Raw genomic sequence first — 17682 nt, forward strand, 5'->3', positions numbered from 1 at the left:
TTCTTTGGGCCGCTCCCACAGCATATGGAGGTTCCCAGGCTAGGTGTCGAATCAGGTGTCGCCAGAGCCACAGCAACGCGGGATCCAAGCCGCGTCTGCAACCTACACCACAGCTCACGGCAACGCCGGATCGTTAACCCACTGAGCAAGGGCAGGGACCGAACCCGCAACTTCATGGTTCCTAGTTGGATTTGTTAACCACTGCACCAAGACGGGAACTCCTACTACTAAACTTTTGAGATGAGTTTCTCTTTTTGGCTGCGCCCGTGGCATGCGGAAGTTCCTGGGCCAGGGATCGAACCCGTGCCACAGCGGTGGCAATGCTGGATCCTGAACCAGCTGAGAAAGCAGGGAACCCCCTTCAGATGGATTTTCTAGCTTTCCTGCACTTGTGTCTTCGACATCTGTGTTTATTGTGGGATGTGTCATTGGAGGTAGAGGCTGATTTTCCCTTTCTAGACACAACACTCTTCAGAATGGCTGTTCAGGCAATTTTTTAAAAAGGAGTTAAATGTAAACGTGTAATGTGACTGTACATCTTTACCACCAGCTTTGGAAAAGCAGAGGTAAGGTCTTTCCTCAGATGTAGAAGCGGAGGACTGGAGAGCTGAGAGAGGGCCAGGGGGAGCTTAGAGCCCAAGTTTTTTATAGCTTTGTTTTCTGATTTGTTTTTTAAAATAGCATAAGAGAGGGCCTTGGGGACATGACCCTCAAGGATGGGCCACCCTGTTCTGTATGAAATAAAAGGATGGGAAGATGTGTGGAGAGAGGAGCATGGGGTACAGAGAGGAAGGTACCTCATGGCAGAGGGTATGGGGGTGGGGGTCAGTGGGAACCAGATGCAGGGGAGACACAGGCTGAGGAGGCCAAGGAGCACCAAGCTCACATCTGAAGATGAAGGGCATCCTTGGAGCGTCTGTCCAATGGGATTTTGTGTGTTGATGGAAACGTTCTGTGTTGTGCTGTCCTGAATGGTAGTCACTAGCCCCGTGTGGCTATGGAGCACCTAAGAGGCGGCCAGTGCAACTGAATTTTGGACTGTATTTCATTTTAATCCACTGAGATTTCAGTGTAAATAGCCACAGTGGCTCATGACTGCTCTTTGGACCATGGAAGATGACTTCTATGGTGGTATGTGGGGTAGATTTGGGGAGGACAGGCACAGGAAGGGAGGGGAGACACTTCCCTCATGTGGCCTTCAACTTTCCCAGACCTGGGTCAGAACCCACTCCCTGTCTCCCTGCTCTGGGCCCCGGTGTTGGTCCTGGCCGCTGGGACAGCACGAACTGCAGCTGATTGACTGTCCGGGGGCGAGCAGCTTCTCCAAAGCAGGGTCGGGCCAACCTCAGTTCTATGTCCCGTGTCAGTGTCCACTGGCCCATCTCTTCCCTGGCACAGGGCTTCCCGGGCTTTCTTGCTGGTCTTTAGTGGTCACATTCTGCTTTCTTTGTCTTTTGTAAAAACTGCTTTCATAGAGAAGATACACTTTGGCCCATCTCTGCCTTTAACCTTGAAGTGAATGCAGATGTGGATGAGGTTGGCTCCTCCCCTCCGCAGAGGGAGTGAGGGTAGGAGGAGGGTTTGAGTGGGGTGGGAAGTATCCTGAAGAGTGAAGAAACTGACAGAAATAGGGTGATGTGGGGAGGCTGGTCTGGTCTTGTGTTCATAATACCACGTCTCTTTAAAGTTTGTATATGTTTTTATTTTTATAATATAATACATAGAGACTTGGTCATCATTTACTAAGGGTAGCCTAGAATATGAGTTAAAAGATGAGGATGACCAACTAGTTATGAGTAAAATCACTTAAAAATATTTTCAGGAACTCCTGTTGTGGTGCAGTAGAAACGAATCCAACTAGGAACCATGAGGTTGTAGATTCGATCCCTGGCCTTGCTCAGTGGGTTAAGGATCGGGCATTGCCATGAGCCATGGTGTAGATTACAGATGCGGCTCGGATCTGGTGTGGCTGTTGCTGTGACATTGCCGTGGCTGTGGTGTAGGCCAGCAGCTATAGTTCTGATTAGACACCTAGCCTGGGAACCTCCATATGCCGCGGGAGGCCCTTAAAAAAAAAAAAAAAGTGTTTTCAAATACAGGAACTCAGCTTTTGTTTTCATTTCTATACACCACAGCACCCCCCAGTATCCTACACATCTTATAGTCAATCTGATACTTGCCGAATGAATAATGCATGAGGTGGGGATTTTTCCCTCCCTCCCTTCCCAGGGCTCCAGACTCACTGTCATTTGAATTGAATTAACAAGCCCAATTTGATAATGTTTACTGAGATTAAAGAAAGATTTTTCCCCCTGAGTGTGCATCTTTATAAACTTTGTATTTAAAGCTTGTGAAGATTTTCAAAATGTGATTTTGAACTCCTTGACTGAATTTCTATTGACTCTACTTTTTCCAAATTTCCACTCTCACATTTTTTAACATTATAAAATGTAGCAATCATTTTCAGGTTCCAGAAAAGTACCGGACACCACATATTATCTCTAGGTTTTAATTTTTTAATAAAAATCTTTGTTCTGCTTTTCTATTTATAGGCACTGATCTGTGGTCTTCTATTCATTTTTATGGAGGTAGCGATTCACTTTAGCAGATATTTTAACTGCCCAAGGAGGAACTGAAGCCCTTAGGATTCAAAGACTGATGAGACCTTGCCCCTGAACTTGTGCAGAGGATTCTTGGGTACAGTCTTGCCTCTGCTAAAAGCCCCCTTGGTTATCCGAGGGAGGTGACCTGGCAGCAAGGTGGGCTAGGTCTCCTGGTGGAGCTCTTGGGAGCAGGGAGACCTGCCCCAGTGTAGCAGGAAGGCAGCTGTAGCACAGAAATTGTAAAATGTGCCATGATTCTCCGAGACACCAGTGCTTCAGACCACCTGTCAGTGGGTTTGATGGAAGGACCTGCCATTTCACTGTAACAGGCAGAATCAAACAGTGCAGAGGAATTCATAGTGAGATAGGCAATGAAGCTGGATTCTCTTTCCAGGTAACATCGCAAACTAGATTTTTTTCCTTCCTTATTCTGAAGTTAGAAAAGATCTTTATAAATTTGGCTGTGAATCCACAGATGTCGAGAGAGAATAGGATTTATAAAATACAGTTTAAAAAAGAGCAAATGCAATATATTATTACCAAAGAAGGACTGGGATGAATTAAGCTTAACACAAGTAATTGTTACTGCAGTTTTTTCTTTTCCTCTTGCTAGAAACCAGAATGATCTTTTCCTTCCCTGTTCAGCACTGTGTCAGGCTGTTGTCACAATCTAATTTGTCTTAATTTTTGAGGCACACCCACAGGAACTCTCTCATCTGAGGGCATTGGGCAATCATCAGCCAGGGTGCCTCTTCCACCAGAGCCCCACCTTTAGATAGGTATACCTGCCTGAGGCATGGTTGGTATGGCTCTGTGCAGTTGCAGTGAAACTTCCAGGAAGCTACCATTCCTCGCTGCTTCTGGGGGAGGAAAAGCGGGCAAAGAATCTGGCTGCAGAGAGCTGGCCCAAGGCTGTGCACCTGCCTGCCTCCCCTCTGACTCCACAGCACCTGGCAGAGTCACCCTGGGGCTGGGCAGGGCTTTCCCAGCCTGATAGGTGCTTCTCCTCCTCCACCCCGCCTCCTGGTTTTGGGGCCACCCTCTTCCGGGTCCACCTGGGTGACGATGGGCCAGTGGCTCTGTGTACACCCTCCACTCCAGCTGAGCCAGGGCATGTCCACAGCCCCAGCTGGGCCAAGTGTGCGCCCCACGGGCTCCGGCCCCAATGCCTCCTCCGGGCAGGCAGCCAGGAGCTCCCTCAAGGGCAGCCCCTTAGGGGATGTTTTGGCTTTGGGGTGACTTCAGCAATGTCCCTAAGAGATCTGGGAGGGGAAGAAGAATGTTTTGAGTATGACTGCCAGGATGAAGAGACGAAGCCCACCCATGAGCAGCCTGAAACCCTGGACCTCTTGGAGGAGGGTAAATTCTGTTCTTTGCTCCAGTCTGATTCTTTCCCTGTTAGTGTCTGTTTAGGCCTGGATTGTTTACTGATCTCACAGCAGTCTTTTATTTTCTTGATGGGGTATGAGGTCAAGTCCACCTGTCTTATGTGGTGAATATAAAGCCACCAGGAGAGAAGCTGCATTTTCAGCACCCTGGGAAGTCCCCTTGCCCCCCCCTTTCTGGTTTATGCCTTCCTCCTGGGTGACCAGTGTTCTGACTTGTATCACCTTGGATATACTGTGCCTGTTCTCAATCTATGTAAATGGAATCAAACAGCATATATTCTTTTGTCTAGCTTCTTTTGCTTAACTAAGATCTTTGAAATTCATCATCATGGTTGCAAATATCAGTAGTTCCCCCCCTGCCCCCCCACTCTGTGGCATTCCAGCACTAGTTTTAAGGGTTTTGTTTTCTTTTGACTAAATGGATTTTGGTGTGTTAATGGACAAGAGACTGAGTCATTATTAAATAGTATATTTTTGTTTATTTTAGAAAAATTGTTTAAAAAGTATTTATCATCAATTTGAAATAGGGATTTTTTTTTTTTGTCTTTTTAGGGCCATACCTGTGGCACATGGAGGTTCCCAGGCTAGGGGTCCAATCAGAGCTGTAGCCGCCGGCCTACACAACAGCCATAGCAACAAGGGATCCGAGCCTCGTCTGCAACACCGGATCCTTAACCTACTGAACGAGGCCAGGGATCGAACCCACAACCTTATGGTTCCTAGTTGGATTCGTTAACTAACCACTGAGCCACGATGGGATCTCCGATTTTTTTTTTTTAATGTAGAAATATTTTAAATAGGAAAGTACAAGAGCTGACATTGAAATCACCTAGGAATCCAATACTGGGCTGTATCAGAGTGATGCTGTTTTTTGGAGAAGAGGGAGAGTATTAAATAAAGATACACCCAAATGCTGAGTGTAAATTTCCTAGTTGGGCTTTTGGGGCCTTCACTCAACAGCCCAGAAGAGGGGACTTTTTTTGGATTAAAACAGGATTTTTTTTTTTTTTTTTTTGGCTGTGCCCACAGCCTGCAAAAGTTCCCAGGTCAGGGCTCAAACCCATGCTAACAGCAATGATAGTGCTGGGTCCTTAACTGCTAGGCCGCCTGGGAACTCCTGAAAGAGGATGTTTGAAGAGTGACTGCAGGAAGTTCTTTAGGTCTTGAATAAAAGCAAGTGGAAAACTTTTTCAAAATTCTGCTCTGCGATGGCCTATTTTCATGTCTCAGAATAACTTTTATCTTTTAAAAGATTTTTATCTGACCACTGTTTTTATTTGGAGGTTATTGTCCTGAAAATATTAATCCTTCACCTATAGGACAGTTAAAAGTGTTTAACCGAGGAGTGGAGGCGGGGGGAACAGGGCTGAAGGCCGGTTCTGCCTGGTCCTTTCATGATCGCAATGGTGGAGGTGAAAGGAAAAGGGAGCCACAGACCAACAGGGACTGATCATTTGTTGGGTTCTTGGAAGTGATCAAGAGAGAAAGACATCTGCCTGCTCTTAGAGAACTAGGGCCAGTCCACATTTCACTGAATTAGCTTGTGTTCCTTAAAGACAGGCTACTCAGCATGCGGCCTGGGTACTCACATCACCTGGAGGCTTATTGAAATGCAGACTCTCAGGCCCCACTCTGACCCACTGAATCAGAATCTGCAGTTTAACAAGATCCACAGGGGATTCCTGTGTGCATGAAAGTAAGATTGAGCTGCTGCCTTAAAGCATAATAAGATGATTTTTAAAATCAATTATTGAACTATAGTGATTCTAAATGAAGGTGGTACTAGGTTCTAGAGCAATGTCATACCCTAGTCATGAGAGGAAAAAATTATATTGCACATATTTTATATAAAGATTTCATATATATATTTAAATATTAAAAAAAAAAAACGACCCTGAGAGCCAGGAGTTCCACTGTGTCTCAGGGGGTTAAGGACCCTATGTAGTCTCCACGAGGATGTGGGTTTGATCCCTGGCCACAGTATGTTAAGGATCTGGCATTGCTGAAAGTTTCAGCATAAATCAAAGATGCGGTGTTGCTGTGGCTGTAGCATAGGTACTTGCTGCAACTCTTATCTGACCCCTGGCCTGGGAATTCCATATGCCTCAAGTGCGACCATAAAAAGAAATAAAATAGAATAAAAAATTAAAACTGGAGTTCCCATCGTGGCTCAGTGTTTAACAAACCTAACTAGTAACCATGAGGTTGTGGGTTCAATTCCTGGCCTCACTCAGTGGGTTAAGGATCTGGCGTTGCCGTTGCCGTGAGCTGTGGTGTAGGTCACAGACGTGGCTCAGATCAGACGTTGCTGTGGCTGTGGTATAGGCCGGCAGCTAAGGCTCCGATTGGACCCCTAGCCTGGGAACCTCCATGTGACCCGGGTGCGGCCCTAAAACCTGAGAGCTAGTTTTTAACGATGATAGTCAATGTTGATTATGTACTTACTGTGTGCCAGGCACCATTCCAAGTACTTTAAGTGGATTCACACATTTAATCCTTATAATAACCATAGGAGGTTAAGGACTGTTATGATTTTCCATTTCATAGGCTTATAAGAGGAAACTTAAGTAGCTCATCTAAAAGGCTGGCTCTAGGGCCCTACATAGACAGCTCTTAACTACTGTGCTGGCAGTTCTCAAGGCGGCATCAGTATCACCTATATTAGAGATGCACCTTCTTGGGTCCCGCCCAGACCTGCTGAATCACACTGGGGTGGGGCTCAGCAATCTGGGTTTTAGGACACCCTCTGGGTGTCTGGACCACGTTTTGCTCTGACACTGTCACACTGCCATATGTGCAAGAGAAATGCTCTGTGGAGAGTTGAAAATACGTGAAGGATAGGGATGTAACTGTGTTTGCTGGATGCTGAGGTGGGCTGGATGGTTTTCTAGACTGTTAACAGTTCTAGAACAAATGCTTTGATTGAAAACTGAAGGACAAAATCAGTTTGAGGTAACACTAATATTAGTAGCCATGGATACAGGAGACATTTGTTGTTCCCCCCCAAGTCATCTCTTGGGGGTGACAGGTACTTCCTGGTGTCCCTTGCTTGATTTTCAAAACCGCCTTTGAAATAAGCATTATTCCCACTTTGCAGTCAAAGCGACTGAGGCTCTGATAGGTTGTCCAGAGTCCAAGGGCTGTGAGCACAGGGCCCTCACCCTGCCTTGGGGTCTTTCCCCCACCCCCACCCCCCGCCACACCCAGGCTCTCAGTTAACAGAGCATGGGCCTTTGTTTCACGTGGTCTCATGTAAACCTCGTAACCCATGGGGTGGGTGCTCATGGGGAGACTGGGCACCTGGAGAAGCAGCTTGCTCAGATCACACAGCTGTTGGAGGCAGCATTCCATTTACTGCCTTCAGGAGAGAAAATATCTAGACTCTGTCCTCTGGTCGCTGGAGACTTGCACCATACAGAAACTGCATTGATATCAAGTGATTTCTTGCTGAGTGGCATTGGTCAAGGAGGGCTTTGCTTGTGCGGCCCCATCCCTTCTGCTCAGGGTGAGATGGAGCAGGGGGAATCACGGTGCTGCTGTGTGTGAAGTGGTGGTCATGCCCTCTCTGCCTGAGTGGCAGTGCTGGCACCAGGAAAACACCGGTGAAAAGTGGAATTTTGTCACCACGCCCTTGTGGTCTCTTGCGAGGCCACTTCCCACTGCTTTCTTAATGAAGCCTGACTTTGTAATGTTTTCTCACCTGGATGTTTCTGAGGCTGTTACCCAATTGCAAGATTGGTCAGTCAGTTCCTGGCAGGTGTCATTCAGGATTTCCCTTAGGTGGCAGGATTTGGAAAGCGTGTGTGGGATGGTCTGGGGTTTGCTGAATGCTCTCAGGATGTTTACATTTTCTGTTCCTGAGACTGCAGGAGAGCGGGCATCCCCTCAGAGGTGGCTGCTGATGGTCATCATGTCAGTCTTTAGCACAAAAGGCAGTTTTCAGCACTAAGCAGTAATTATTGTCTGCAAAGACCAAGATAAAAACAATGCCATTGACAGCGGGAACCCAGAGCCTGAGGGAGTGCCTCGGGCCAGCCTCTCGAGTCCTAATTCTCCAGTGGGTTCCAAGGTGAAGCACAAAGAGCAGCATAAAGGGGGCATTTCTCCAGTTTGAGAGGATGTCCTGGGCTGCAGGGGAAAGTTGGGCCACGTGGAGAATGGCTGGATCCAGGTGTGCTGAGGGCCACAAGTGGTTGTGATGTCGTGTGGGGTGGGAGCATTCACCCCAGAGGAGCCATGGAGTCCAGTCCAAGGTCTGTCTTGACAGCAACACTGCTGTGTAGGACTCTCGCTGACCTATCTTATCAGCATGGACCTCAGCACTGTTACAAAGGTCTCTCTGCTCCTTTTCATTGCCTTGATTTCAGCCTGGGGTGGGTTGTTAGTATCCATGGCTACCCCATGTAGGCATCTAATGATGTTCCTTGCTCAGGATGATCCTCTTACTGGAGTGGGGGGTACCAGTATCACTCCAGGGCTGGCCAGGGACAAAGCTGACCCACAGTCTGTGCATTTTGGGGTCCCCTTGCTGTTCTCCCCACTTCAGGCACCTGTTCCCTAGTCCCCAAGAGCATTTCTCACCTGCCACTTCCTGCCTGTTCCTCTGTGTTATGCCAATTCATACATGGGTCTTACCTTCTCAATGAGGCCTGGAATGCCTTGAGGGTAGGACTCATTTATTTACTCAGCTGTGATCTAGAGTACCAACTTGAGGGGCAAAAAGATCAGGCCCTCCCATTATAGCTCTGTGATCTTGTGTAATTTCTTTATGTCTAAAATGTGGGCAATAGTAGTACTATCTTCGTAGGGTGAATGTAGACACTGAATGAGATGGTCAACATCCAGTACCTAGCAGAGTGCTGAGCACACCATGAGCAGTCCATAAGTGAGTCATTGGGTTATTACCAAGGAGATCCTCATTAAATACCCCAGTGATGAGCAGCCACCATAGATCAACTCTGAGTATTCCAGGCTGGGGCCAGTAGATGATTATGGCATCCAGCAGACCAGGTTCAAGTCCATGGTTATGTCCTGCCTGACAAGCCATTTTTGACATGAAGCCATTGAGACAAGAAAACAAAGACTTCATTCTGCCTTTTTTCATTTTATTCTCATTACTGACAAATAAGCATTATTACCAAAGACTGTGGGCCTCATCCTATTCCTGTGCACACTTCAAGGGCTGCATCAAAATAGTTAGGTTTTATTTATTTTTAAACCAAATCATGCATGTCTTATGGGTCTTAGTAGTTAATACACTTGGGTTATTATCATTATTATTATTATTATTATTATTATTATTATTGGTCTTTTTAGGGCCACACCCACAGCATATGGAAGTTCCCAGGCTAGGGGTCTGATCAGAGCTGTAGCCACTGGCCTACGCCACAGGCACAGCAATGCAGCATACTTTAACCCTGTGAGCGAGGCCAGGGGTCAAACCGATGTCTTCATGGGTACTAGCCTGGTTTGTTACCACTAAGCCACAACAGGAACTCCAAGTCTAAATTATTTTGAAGATAGAAGGGGGTGGCTGGATCTCTGAGAAGTGGCTATAACTTAGAAGAAGGTGGAAAAGTGAAAACGGGGTTTCTTTTGTGGCTTAGTGGGTTAAGGACCTGATGTTATCTCTCTGAGGATATGGGTCTGATCACTGCCCTCGATCAAGGGGTTAAGGATGAGATGTTGCCATGCTGCGGCGTAGGCTGGCAACTACAGCTCTGATTCAGTCCTTAGCCCAGGAACTTCCATATGCCTTGCATGCAGCCATAACAAGAAAAAGGGGGTGAAAACAGCAGACGGCTTATGGACGTATCATGAAATTTTTCTGCCATCTGAGCAAATATTTATGACAATTATCTAGTTAAAAATAGCCTGTGTGGGGTTAGATTGGTACATTTATGTGGCATTTATCATTGCTGATTTTCTAGTGGGCGATTAGCTATTCCCAACAGTCTTGCTGTCCAAGAACATCCTTGAGGCCCAAGGCTCAGTCATGAGAGCATGAAAGAATATGTTTACCTTATCATGTTATGGGGAAGGGGTTGCAATAGGGCAATGTAGTTCAGAGATGCTTATTTGAATGTTATTTGGTGGTAACTTAAAATATTGAGGTGTAATTTACATACCATAAGTGAACAATTTAATGTGCTTCAGTAAATTTACTGAGTTGGCGGCCATCAACAGAATTCAGTTTCTGAACATACACATCTCTCCTCCCACTGTAAGATCCTTGGTACCTGTTTACAGTTAAACCCCATTCCTACTTGTGAATTCAGGGAATTACGGATCTGCTTTCTGTCTCTATAAGGTGCTTATTCTGGATACTTTATATGAACGGAGTCCTATAATATATGGGGGTTTTCTCCTTTCCTTTTTTTTTTAATGTTACGCAAAGCTGCCAATCACATTTATTGACTTTCTGTCCTACCAACAGTGGGAAAAGTGACATCATCTCCCACTTGGCATGTTAGATCTTGACAATGAGTGAGCAGAATCTTTTGCATTCCCCAAAACCAATTATTTTCATCTTGATGTAGCTTCTTCTTTGTCTTTGGGGGTAGGATATCATTTTTGGTGGTTCCCTGTCTATTTTACTGATGGTTGTTCCGTAGTTCGTTGTAATATTGGTGTTTTCGTGAGAGAAGGTGAACTTAAGTCCTTCTACTCTACCATCTTGTCCCAAAATCTCTATAATATATGGCCTTTATTGAGCATAAAGTTTTTGTTTGTTTTGGACCCCTTTTGGGGGGAAGTGGATATATTTGGTAGGGCTTCCTTGGTCAGAAGTGGAACCTTTATTTGAAATACTGTTCCCATGGAGAGAGAAACTTGAGACTGTTTATTGTAGACTGAGTGTCTGAAAATTGGTGCTTGCGAAGTGTAACCTATACAGCCTTTAAAGCGTCATTTGTTAGTCCTCATTTCTTGGAAGAGGAAACCCAAGACACACGATTACTGGGTTTACCCAGGGCCTTATCATCTTGATAGAGTCTCCAATGAAAACCTAAGCCTCAGGGCCCCAGGGTCAGAGATCTGACCTATACCCCAGGTGGTTTTTTCTGTCTTTATGCTTCCTAAACATTCTTGATTTGTGCAGGCCTTGCACCCTCTATGGCTCACTAGTTTAGTACTGGAGCCAGACTGGTCTCAGTCCCTGCCTCATTTGTGGTGACCTTGGTCAGGTCCTTAACTTCTCTGTGCCTCAGTTTCCTCATCTGTGGAGTAGTCATCAGAACAGGCTTACCCTGCAGGGCTGTTCTGAGGAATAAACAAAAGAAGCACTTTAAATCCCCAGACACAGGAGTTCCCGTCTTTACTGTGGTGCAGTGGTTAACGAATCTGACTAGGAACCAAGAGGTTGCGGGTTCGATCCCTGCCCTTGCTTAGTGGGTTAAGGATCTGGCGTTGCTGTGAGCTGTGGTGTAGGTTGCAGACATGGCTCGGATCCCGCGTTGCTGTGGCTCTGGCGTAGGCCAGTGGCTACAGCTCCGATTGGACCCCTAGCCTGGGAACCTCCATATGCCACAGGAGCGGCCCTAGAAAAAGGCAAAAAGACAAAAATAAATAAATAAATAAATAAATCCCCAGACACAGTAGGGACTCCATGAATATCAGCTGCTGCCCTTGCTAGGAGTCTCCTCTTACTTTTAAATTTGCCTTTTGCTAGCTGTGTGGCATTGGATGAGTTAATTAACCTCTCTGGGCCTCATTTTCTCATTTGTAAATTGGGCTTGATGTGAGTGTCTACCCTGCTCCAAGGTTTGAGATAATCCATTTAGAGGAGCTAGGAACAGGGCCAGGCTGTAGTCAGCATGCTTGGTAAAAGTAGTCTGCTGCTCTTACTAATTTCCCTTAAAAGCTACCTCAGGGAGGACCCTGTAATTGCAGTTAACCTTATACTTTCTGAAAAATATTTTAACTAATGTTTTCCTTATCAGCACATGATCACTCCAAAAAAATTTTTTTTGTCTTTTTTTTTTTGTCTCTTTTTGAGGGCCACACCCAAGGCATATGGAGGTTCCCAGGTTAGGGTGTCTAATTGGAGCTGTAGCTGCCGACCTACACCATAGCCACAGCAATGCCAGATCCTTAACCCACTGATTGAGGCCAGGGATCGAACCTGAAACCTCATGGTTCCTAGTCGGATTTGTTTTCGCTGTGCCACTACGGTATCTCCCCCCAAAATTTTTTAAGCACAAAAAAATTCAAATTTATTATTATATCCAATGTCAGTGTAGTTTCTGCTTAAAACAACTCCAGGGAAAAAAGCAGCTCTGAATCTTGTTATGTTAGGGTTACAGAGAGCTAAGTTTAGTTTAAAAGGTAGCCTAGTTGTCTTTTTTTTTTCCAGGAGAGCAGAGGACTTGGTCCTTTGAGGAGAGCAAGGGGGACATTAGCTGGCCTTGGCTTCACAGCACAAGCTTGAACACAGATGCCTTTGTAGCTATTGTGGTCCGTTTTCTGTTGGTGACACGGGCAGGCTGTGCTGTCCTAGAGGGAGCTGGCTGGAGGGCTCTGCTATCTTGTCTGCACCATTGCAGAGCATCACAGCCATGCATTGTGAAAAGCAACTCCTGTCCGCAGCATAGGAATCTTCACTTAAAGATTTCTTGTGACCTCGAGCCAATGAACTGCTTAGAGCAATTTGAGCTGAACTTCATCTCCATTAAATTAAATTCTGTTTTAAACCAATCCTGTACATTTCCTTTGCTTTTCCTGTGGGACGAGGAGAGAAGGAAAGTGCCCAAGGCAGAGTTTTTTCCTCCAGCCTGTGGCCAGAGGGTTCCTGCCATAAAGTGCTGAGTAGGGGAGAGGCCCGCAGAGGAGCTCCCTATCCTGGCTCTGAGGGCCCAGTGTTGGGAGGATTTCAGATTTGGAACCAGATTTCAGGTCTCCTCCTTAAACTAGAAAATCATTCTCACAGATCAGATTTCTCTGAGCTCACCCACTAGGATGATCTCTACTTGCATTTATAAAATATTTAGAGACCTATTGCTTTCCAGTTGCAGAGGGCCATTAGGAATGCTGCTGAGTTTGGTTTAGGGATATACTTCAATTCCCAAAGGCCATGCTTGGGCAAGTGGGTCATTGTGAAAGCTGAAGTCTTCTACTCTTAAAAGAATCATTTTCTAGAGTCTTAATTATGAGGAGTTGCTAAGAAGTTATTATTTAGCCCCAAAGTGGCAGGTTTAAAACAATGTTACACTTTGGCCCTAAATCCATTCCCCTCCTTTCTCTTCACAATAAACCCCACATACCTTCATGGTGTTTGAACTGCAAATTGATTCCTTGCCATTGATTTAAAGTGAAACGACTCAGATTTTTCTGGAAACGAAAGCTTTCTTTCAGTACACACCCTTTTCCTCCAATAGAACAAAAACACACTCCTAAAGTGGCCTGCAGGCCGCCTCTTAAGACCTCAGCCAATGGCATACGTCATGAAATACTGTGTGCATTGTGGGGGAAGGGGAAGAGAATGGATTAAAAAAAAAAAATCTGTCACCCAGTTTTCATGGTCTGGAAACTGGTTACATAGCCTTAGAATTTAGGCCATTCGGGGAAGAGGGCTCTGTGCCATTATAAAATTATCAGCTAAGACTGTCGTTTAATAATCATACTAAGAGCTGCTTTTGAAAGGATCCACATGGGTCTCTGCAGTTAGTGGGGTCTAGATTCTGTGGGTCTTTCTGACAGTTGGTACATCAGTGGCTGTGCTACTGACCCACTTTGGTTTGCTCAGCGTGTGTGAGGCCAGACCCCATTCCACTCCAGCGCCCCGCCCTGAGCACCACCCACCAGTGTGCACGTGCATATGTGCATGCACGCACACGCACGCACACACACATGCAGTGTCAAGGCTTTGCAGTGATTCGCAGTCCCCCTGCCCCCTTGTCCCCCAGAGCTTAGAGCTTTTCTCTGGAACTAGGGACTGAAACCTGACAAAAACCAACCACCCTTCGTGTCCCGTATGCAGGCATAACTTGAGACGTACTTTTTTAGGTGGGTTGTTTATTTGAAACAGCATCCATTGTTTCACTGTCATTTTTATTTCTTGCAGTTTTATGTGCTGAAAGAGTTGGCCAGATGACTAAGACATATAATGACATAGATGCTGTAACTCGGCTTCTTGAGGAGGTAAGTGATTCTGGGGAAAGCAAAGAGTTGTTTATTATTGACTGATTATAATTTGTGTTGATTAAAGCATACTTCGCTGTCTTTCTCAGTGAAGAATCTCAGAAGTTGGGCCCTCTCAGGATATAAATCAGAGGCTTTATGTTATTTTTTGAACCGGTACCTCTGGAGGCCCTTGTCACTGTCACTTTGTACAAGGTATTTGGGGTTTTAAAAGGACTATAATGGTGATACAAAGTAGAGTAGCATTTAAATACTTGCTGTAGAATACCCGGTTTAAGATTTAAAAACCTTTAAAATGTATACATGCATTTCAAGAGTATACAAAAAATGTCAGAAAATATATCATTATCCATGTCTTTGTAATGTTTTTGTTCTGTTTTGTTTTGCTTTCACTTACATCAGGGTAAGGGAGTGTCAGCATGGTAACAACGAAAATAACCATCACATGAGAAATTTAGGAAACTTGCTTGTGACTAGAGGAACTGTGGGTATTTGAGAGACTATGGTTTTCTCAATCTCTTAGCATTCTGTTGACAATTGAGAATTGAGGTGCTGTGGTGGCCTCTAGAAGTAGGTGAGTATAATATGTGTATCCTCCTGCCAGGGACAGGCCAGAACATGGTAGGTTCACAGTATTTATTGACCAAGTGCCCATCCTTAAAGAGTTCCTTCTACTCTCTCCCCAAATCAGGCCTCGAGGGCAGGGGTGGTTACTTTCAGACCCCGGTTTCTGCTCTAGAATCCAGAATGATCAGGGGGTCATATGACTATTCCTTAGCCCTTCTTGAAGAGGAGAGGAGTAGAAAGATTTGGGAGACACAGAAATGACCATTTTCAGCCAGGGGCAGGACAAACTTGAAGCAGGACCAAGCAGGAGTGTGGAACCTGGAGGGTATCTTTTCACCCCATTTTTATGTCTCTTTTCCTGGGCTTTTCCTTTCTGTTCCTTTCTGTACATCCAGTGTTCTCCTACCTTCTCTGAGGGCTGGACCCTTTCAATCCCTGCTCACCTGCCCTGCTGCCCGCACCCCTCCTACTCTACTGAAGGTCACCCACTGGCAGAGCTGAGACAGGGCAGGGGCTGAGACTTGCTTGTCAGGGAAGCTATGAACTTATCAGCCCCAAATAAATGAGATTAGACTTTTTGGCTGTGTGACAGGGCTGTTAGCACGGCATTTTAGGGCACTAGCCTCCTGGTGTCTGTCCAGTTGCAGCCACCTTGGCAGCTGGCATTAGCTCCTCATAGACTAGCTTGGTTGACACCAGTGATGTTTGAAAATGGTTTTTACGGACCCCTTCCTGCTGTCTTTTTCACCAAGAATGCAGTGTTTCTAGATCCAGTCCTCACCTTGTACCCAGTTAGTCATCAAGTTTTCAGAGGAGGGCCTACGTCTGTACCTTTAGTTTTGTTTTTTTTTTTTCTGTCTTTTTAGGGCTGTACCCAAGGCATGTGGAGGTTCTCAGCCTAGGGGTTTAATCGAAGCTGTAGCCGCCGGCCTACACCACAGTCACAGCAACACCAGATCCAAGCCGCATCGGCGACCTACACCACAGCTTCCGGCAACACTGAGCGAGGCCCAGGATCGAACGCAAAACTTCGTGGTTCCTAGTCTGCTGCACCATGACGGGAACTCCTGTACCTTTAGTTTTTCTTCCAAACCCACCACTCCAGCTCCTAGAGCCCCCTGCAGTGAGACCTGAGTTTCTCTTTACTGTTCTTCCCTGTAGCTGCCACACTCCCAAGCCCCCTGTCATGACCTTACCCACCCCCAACACTCAAAACTCCCCGACATGGCATTCAAGGCCACATGCTTGATCCCATTCCTGAATCCTCCTCTCACTCATCACCAGGACCTGCCTCCTCTCTCCCATTTGTGACCTTTTGCACTGTTTGGCCTCCTCTGTCTTTTCTTGCCTTTGAATGTCATACCACAGGGCTCACTGGGGACCTCTGAAGCTGTCACACCCTCCCCCAACCCCAGGTGGTGCATGCCCCTGCCAGCCCAAGCACGAGAGCCATCCTCTCCTTCTGTTTGTTTTGTTCATCCAGCTGGACTGGTTAGAAGTTTTTCCAAGATAGGGACCCTGATGGATGATATCTTTCCGCCTTTTAATCTTGGAAATGACAGGCCTTGGATAAATGCCTACGTCTGTGGTCATGCTTATTATTAAGGGTAAACTTGCACTGAGAGCTGGGTGTTGTCTGTGCATCATCTGAGAAGACTGAATCTGAGAAGACAGAAGATGCCCAGATCACACCGATGCTTTCAAACTTGGGCCCTTAACCACTGTGCCATGTGGCCCTGTTGCTTTTGGCTATAGCGTTTACTGCCCTATTTATTTCACTTTGAGGAATATGGTCAGTTGATTGTCCATGGGATACTTTTACTTAAAAACATGAATGGGCCAACTTTTATGTGGGCTAACTTCAGTGAGAGTGTGTGGCCCACTGGCTCCTGCTGAGTGTGAGCTGGCAGGGCTGAGTGAGGCCTCTGCAGGGCAAGTGCTTGGATGTCTGAGGATCACTTTCAGAGGTGCCTGGGACTCCAGCTCTGTGTGCAAATTCTTCAACACTTCACAGATAATTTCCTAAATAAGTGTCACTGTATAAAAAGTACGCTGTTGTCTTAAAAAAAAATTGCTTTGGCTGAAAAGAATATTTGTGGGACAGTTTCTTCAGCAGCTGTTTGCTGTGCCTTCTGTTTTATTTTTAGCAGCTCACCATGGGCGAGGTCTGTGTGTATCTGTATGTTTGGTATATGATGCCATTTGTCTCCTTGTCCTGATAATCACATCTGAGTTGCCGCCTTTCTTTGGAACTAGGCGGGTTTCCTGGTTAAAGTCTCACTGCCCCCGTCATGTGACAATTGTACTGTGCTGTGCTTTTCTTGGCTTTGGTTCCGTTTCCTCTGGTTGTTGCTTTGGTTTTGCATGCCTGGCACATGCAGGTGGGGTGCTGGCGGGATTTGCACAGGATGCCAGTGTGTAGCTCTTGGCTGGGGTGAAGAGTTTGCTTCTGGATTGAAGGGGAAAAGGATTCTGCTGCTTGCCCTGGCTTGCTGCTGTTTGGAATCTACCTTCAGGCAAAGCTGTCTCCTCCCCATTACAGAGAGGGTTATTCCGGGGGCCCCTTAGTCATGCTTTTTATCTTGAAATTGGTGAATGAGATGAGTCAGCTGCTCAGTGTGGGAGGCAGGCTGCTCTCCATCTCCAGGGCTGTGCCAGGTGGCATGAGTATTCATTGGTAAAAGACGCTGAGACACAGGTCACAGTCTTTTAAGGTTTCAGACTGCAGAGAGGAAACTAGTAGAGCCCCACCTGGCCACATCTCCCAGGGAATAAAAGAACCAGTTCTTTTAATAGCTTATTTCAAAGGGCGTCCATTTCTTCGTGGTCTCATTTTCTCACTGTACTTTGATCCAGTGGTCATTTCCTAGCTGTTTTCCTATTTTTAGAAGTGAATGTTTTATCATATATTGGCTGTTTGTAAGAAACGAGACTCTTCATTCCTGAAATTCTCAAAGAGAAACTCAACCGGCCTTACGCCTTAATAA

General features: G+C 46.0%; 1 protein-coding gene across 13 annotated transcripts in view; it reads left to right on the forward strand.

The window, feature by feature from the left end:
* The window catches only part of TRAK1 (trafficking kinesin protein 1), a 106774-nt gene that overhangs the window by 48466 nt on the left and 40626 nt on the right, over positions 1 to 17682 (forward strand). For 11 of the 13 annotated variants that reach the window (XM_047770740.1, XM_047770687.1, XM_047770695.1 and 8 more), the window contains one exon: positions 14052 to 14128. In XM_047770740.1, the coding sequence (XP_047626696.1) occupies positions 14078 to 14128 (51 nt within the window). In that variant the 5' untranslated portion in view covers positions 14052 to 14077. Of the gene's footprint in view, positions 1 to 3665; positions 3963 to 14051; positions 14129 to 17682 lie in introns of those variants that run through there. The other 2 variants (XM_047770704.1, XM_047770777.1) reach the window with 1 other exon arrangement.

The sequence above is a fragment of the Phacochoerus africanus genome, chromosome 1 (assembly GCF_016906955.1).
Source record: "Phacochoerus africanus isolate WHEZ1 chromosome 1, ROS_Pafr_v1, whole genome shotgun sequence".
NCBI classification, from domain to species: domain Eukaryota; kingdom Metazoa; phylum Chordata; class Mammalia; order Artiodactyla; family Suidae; genus Phacochoerus; species Phacochoerus africanus.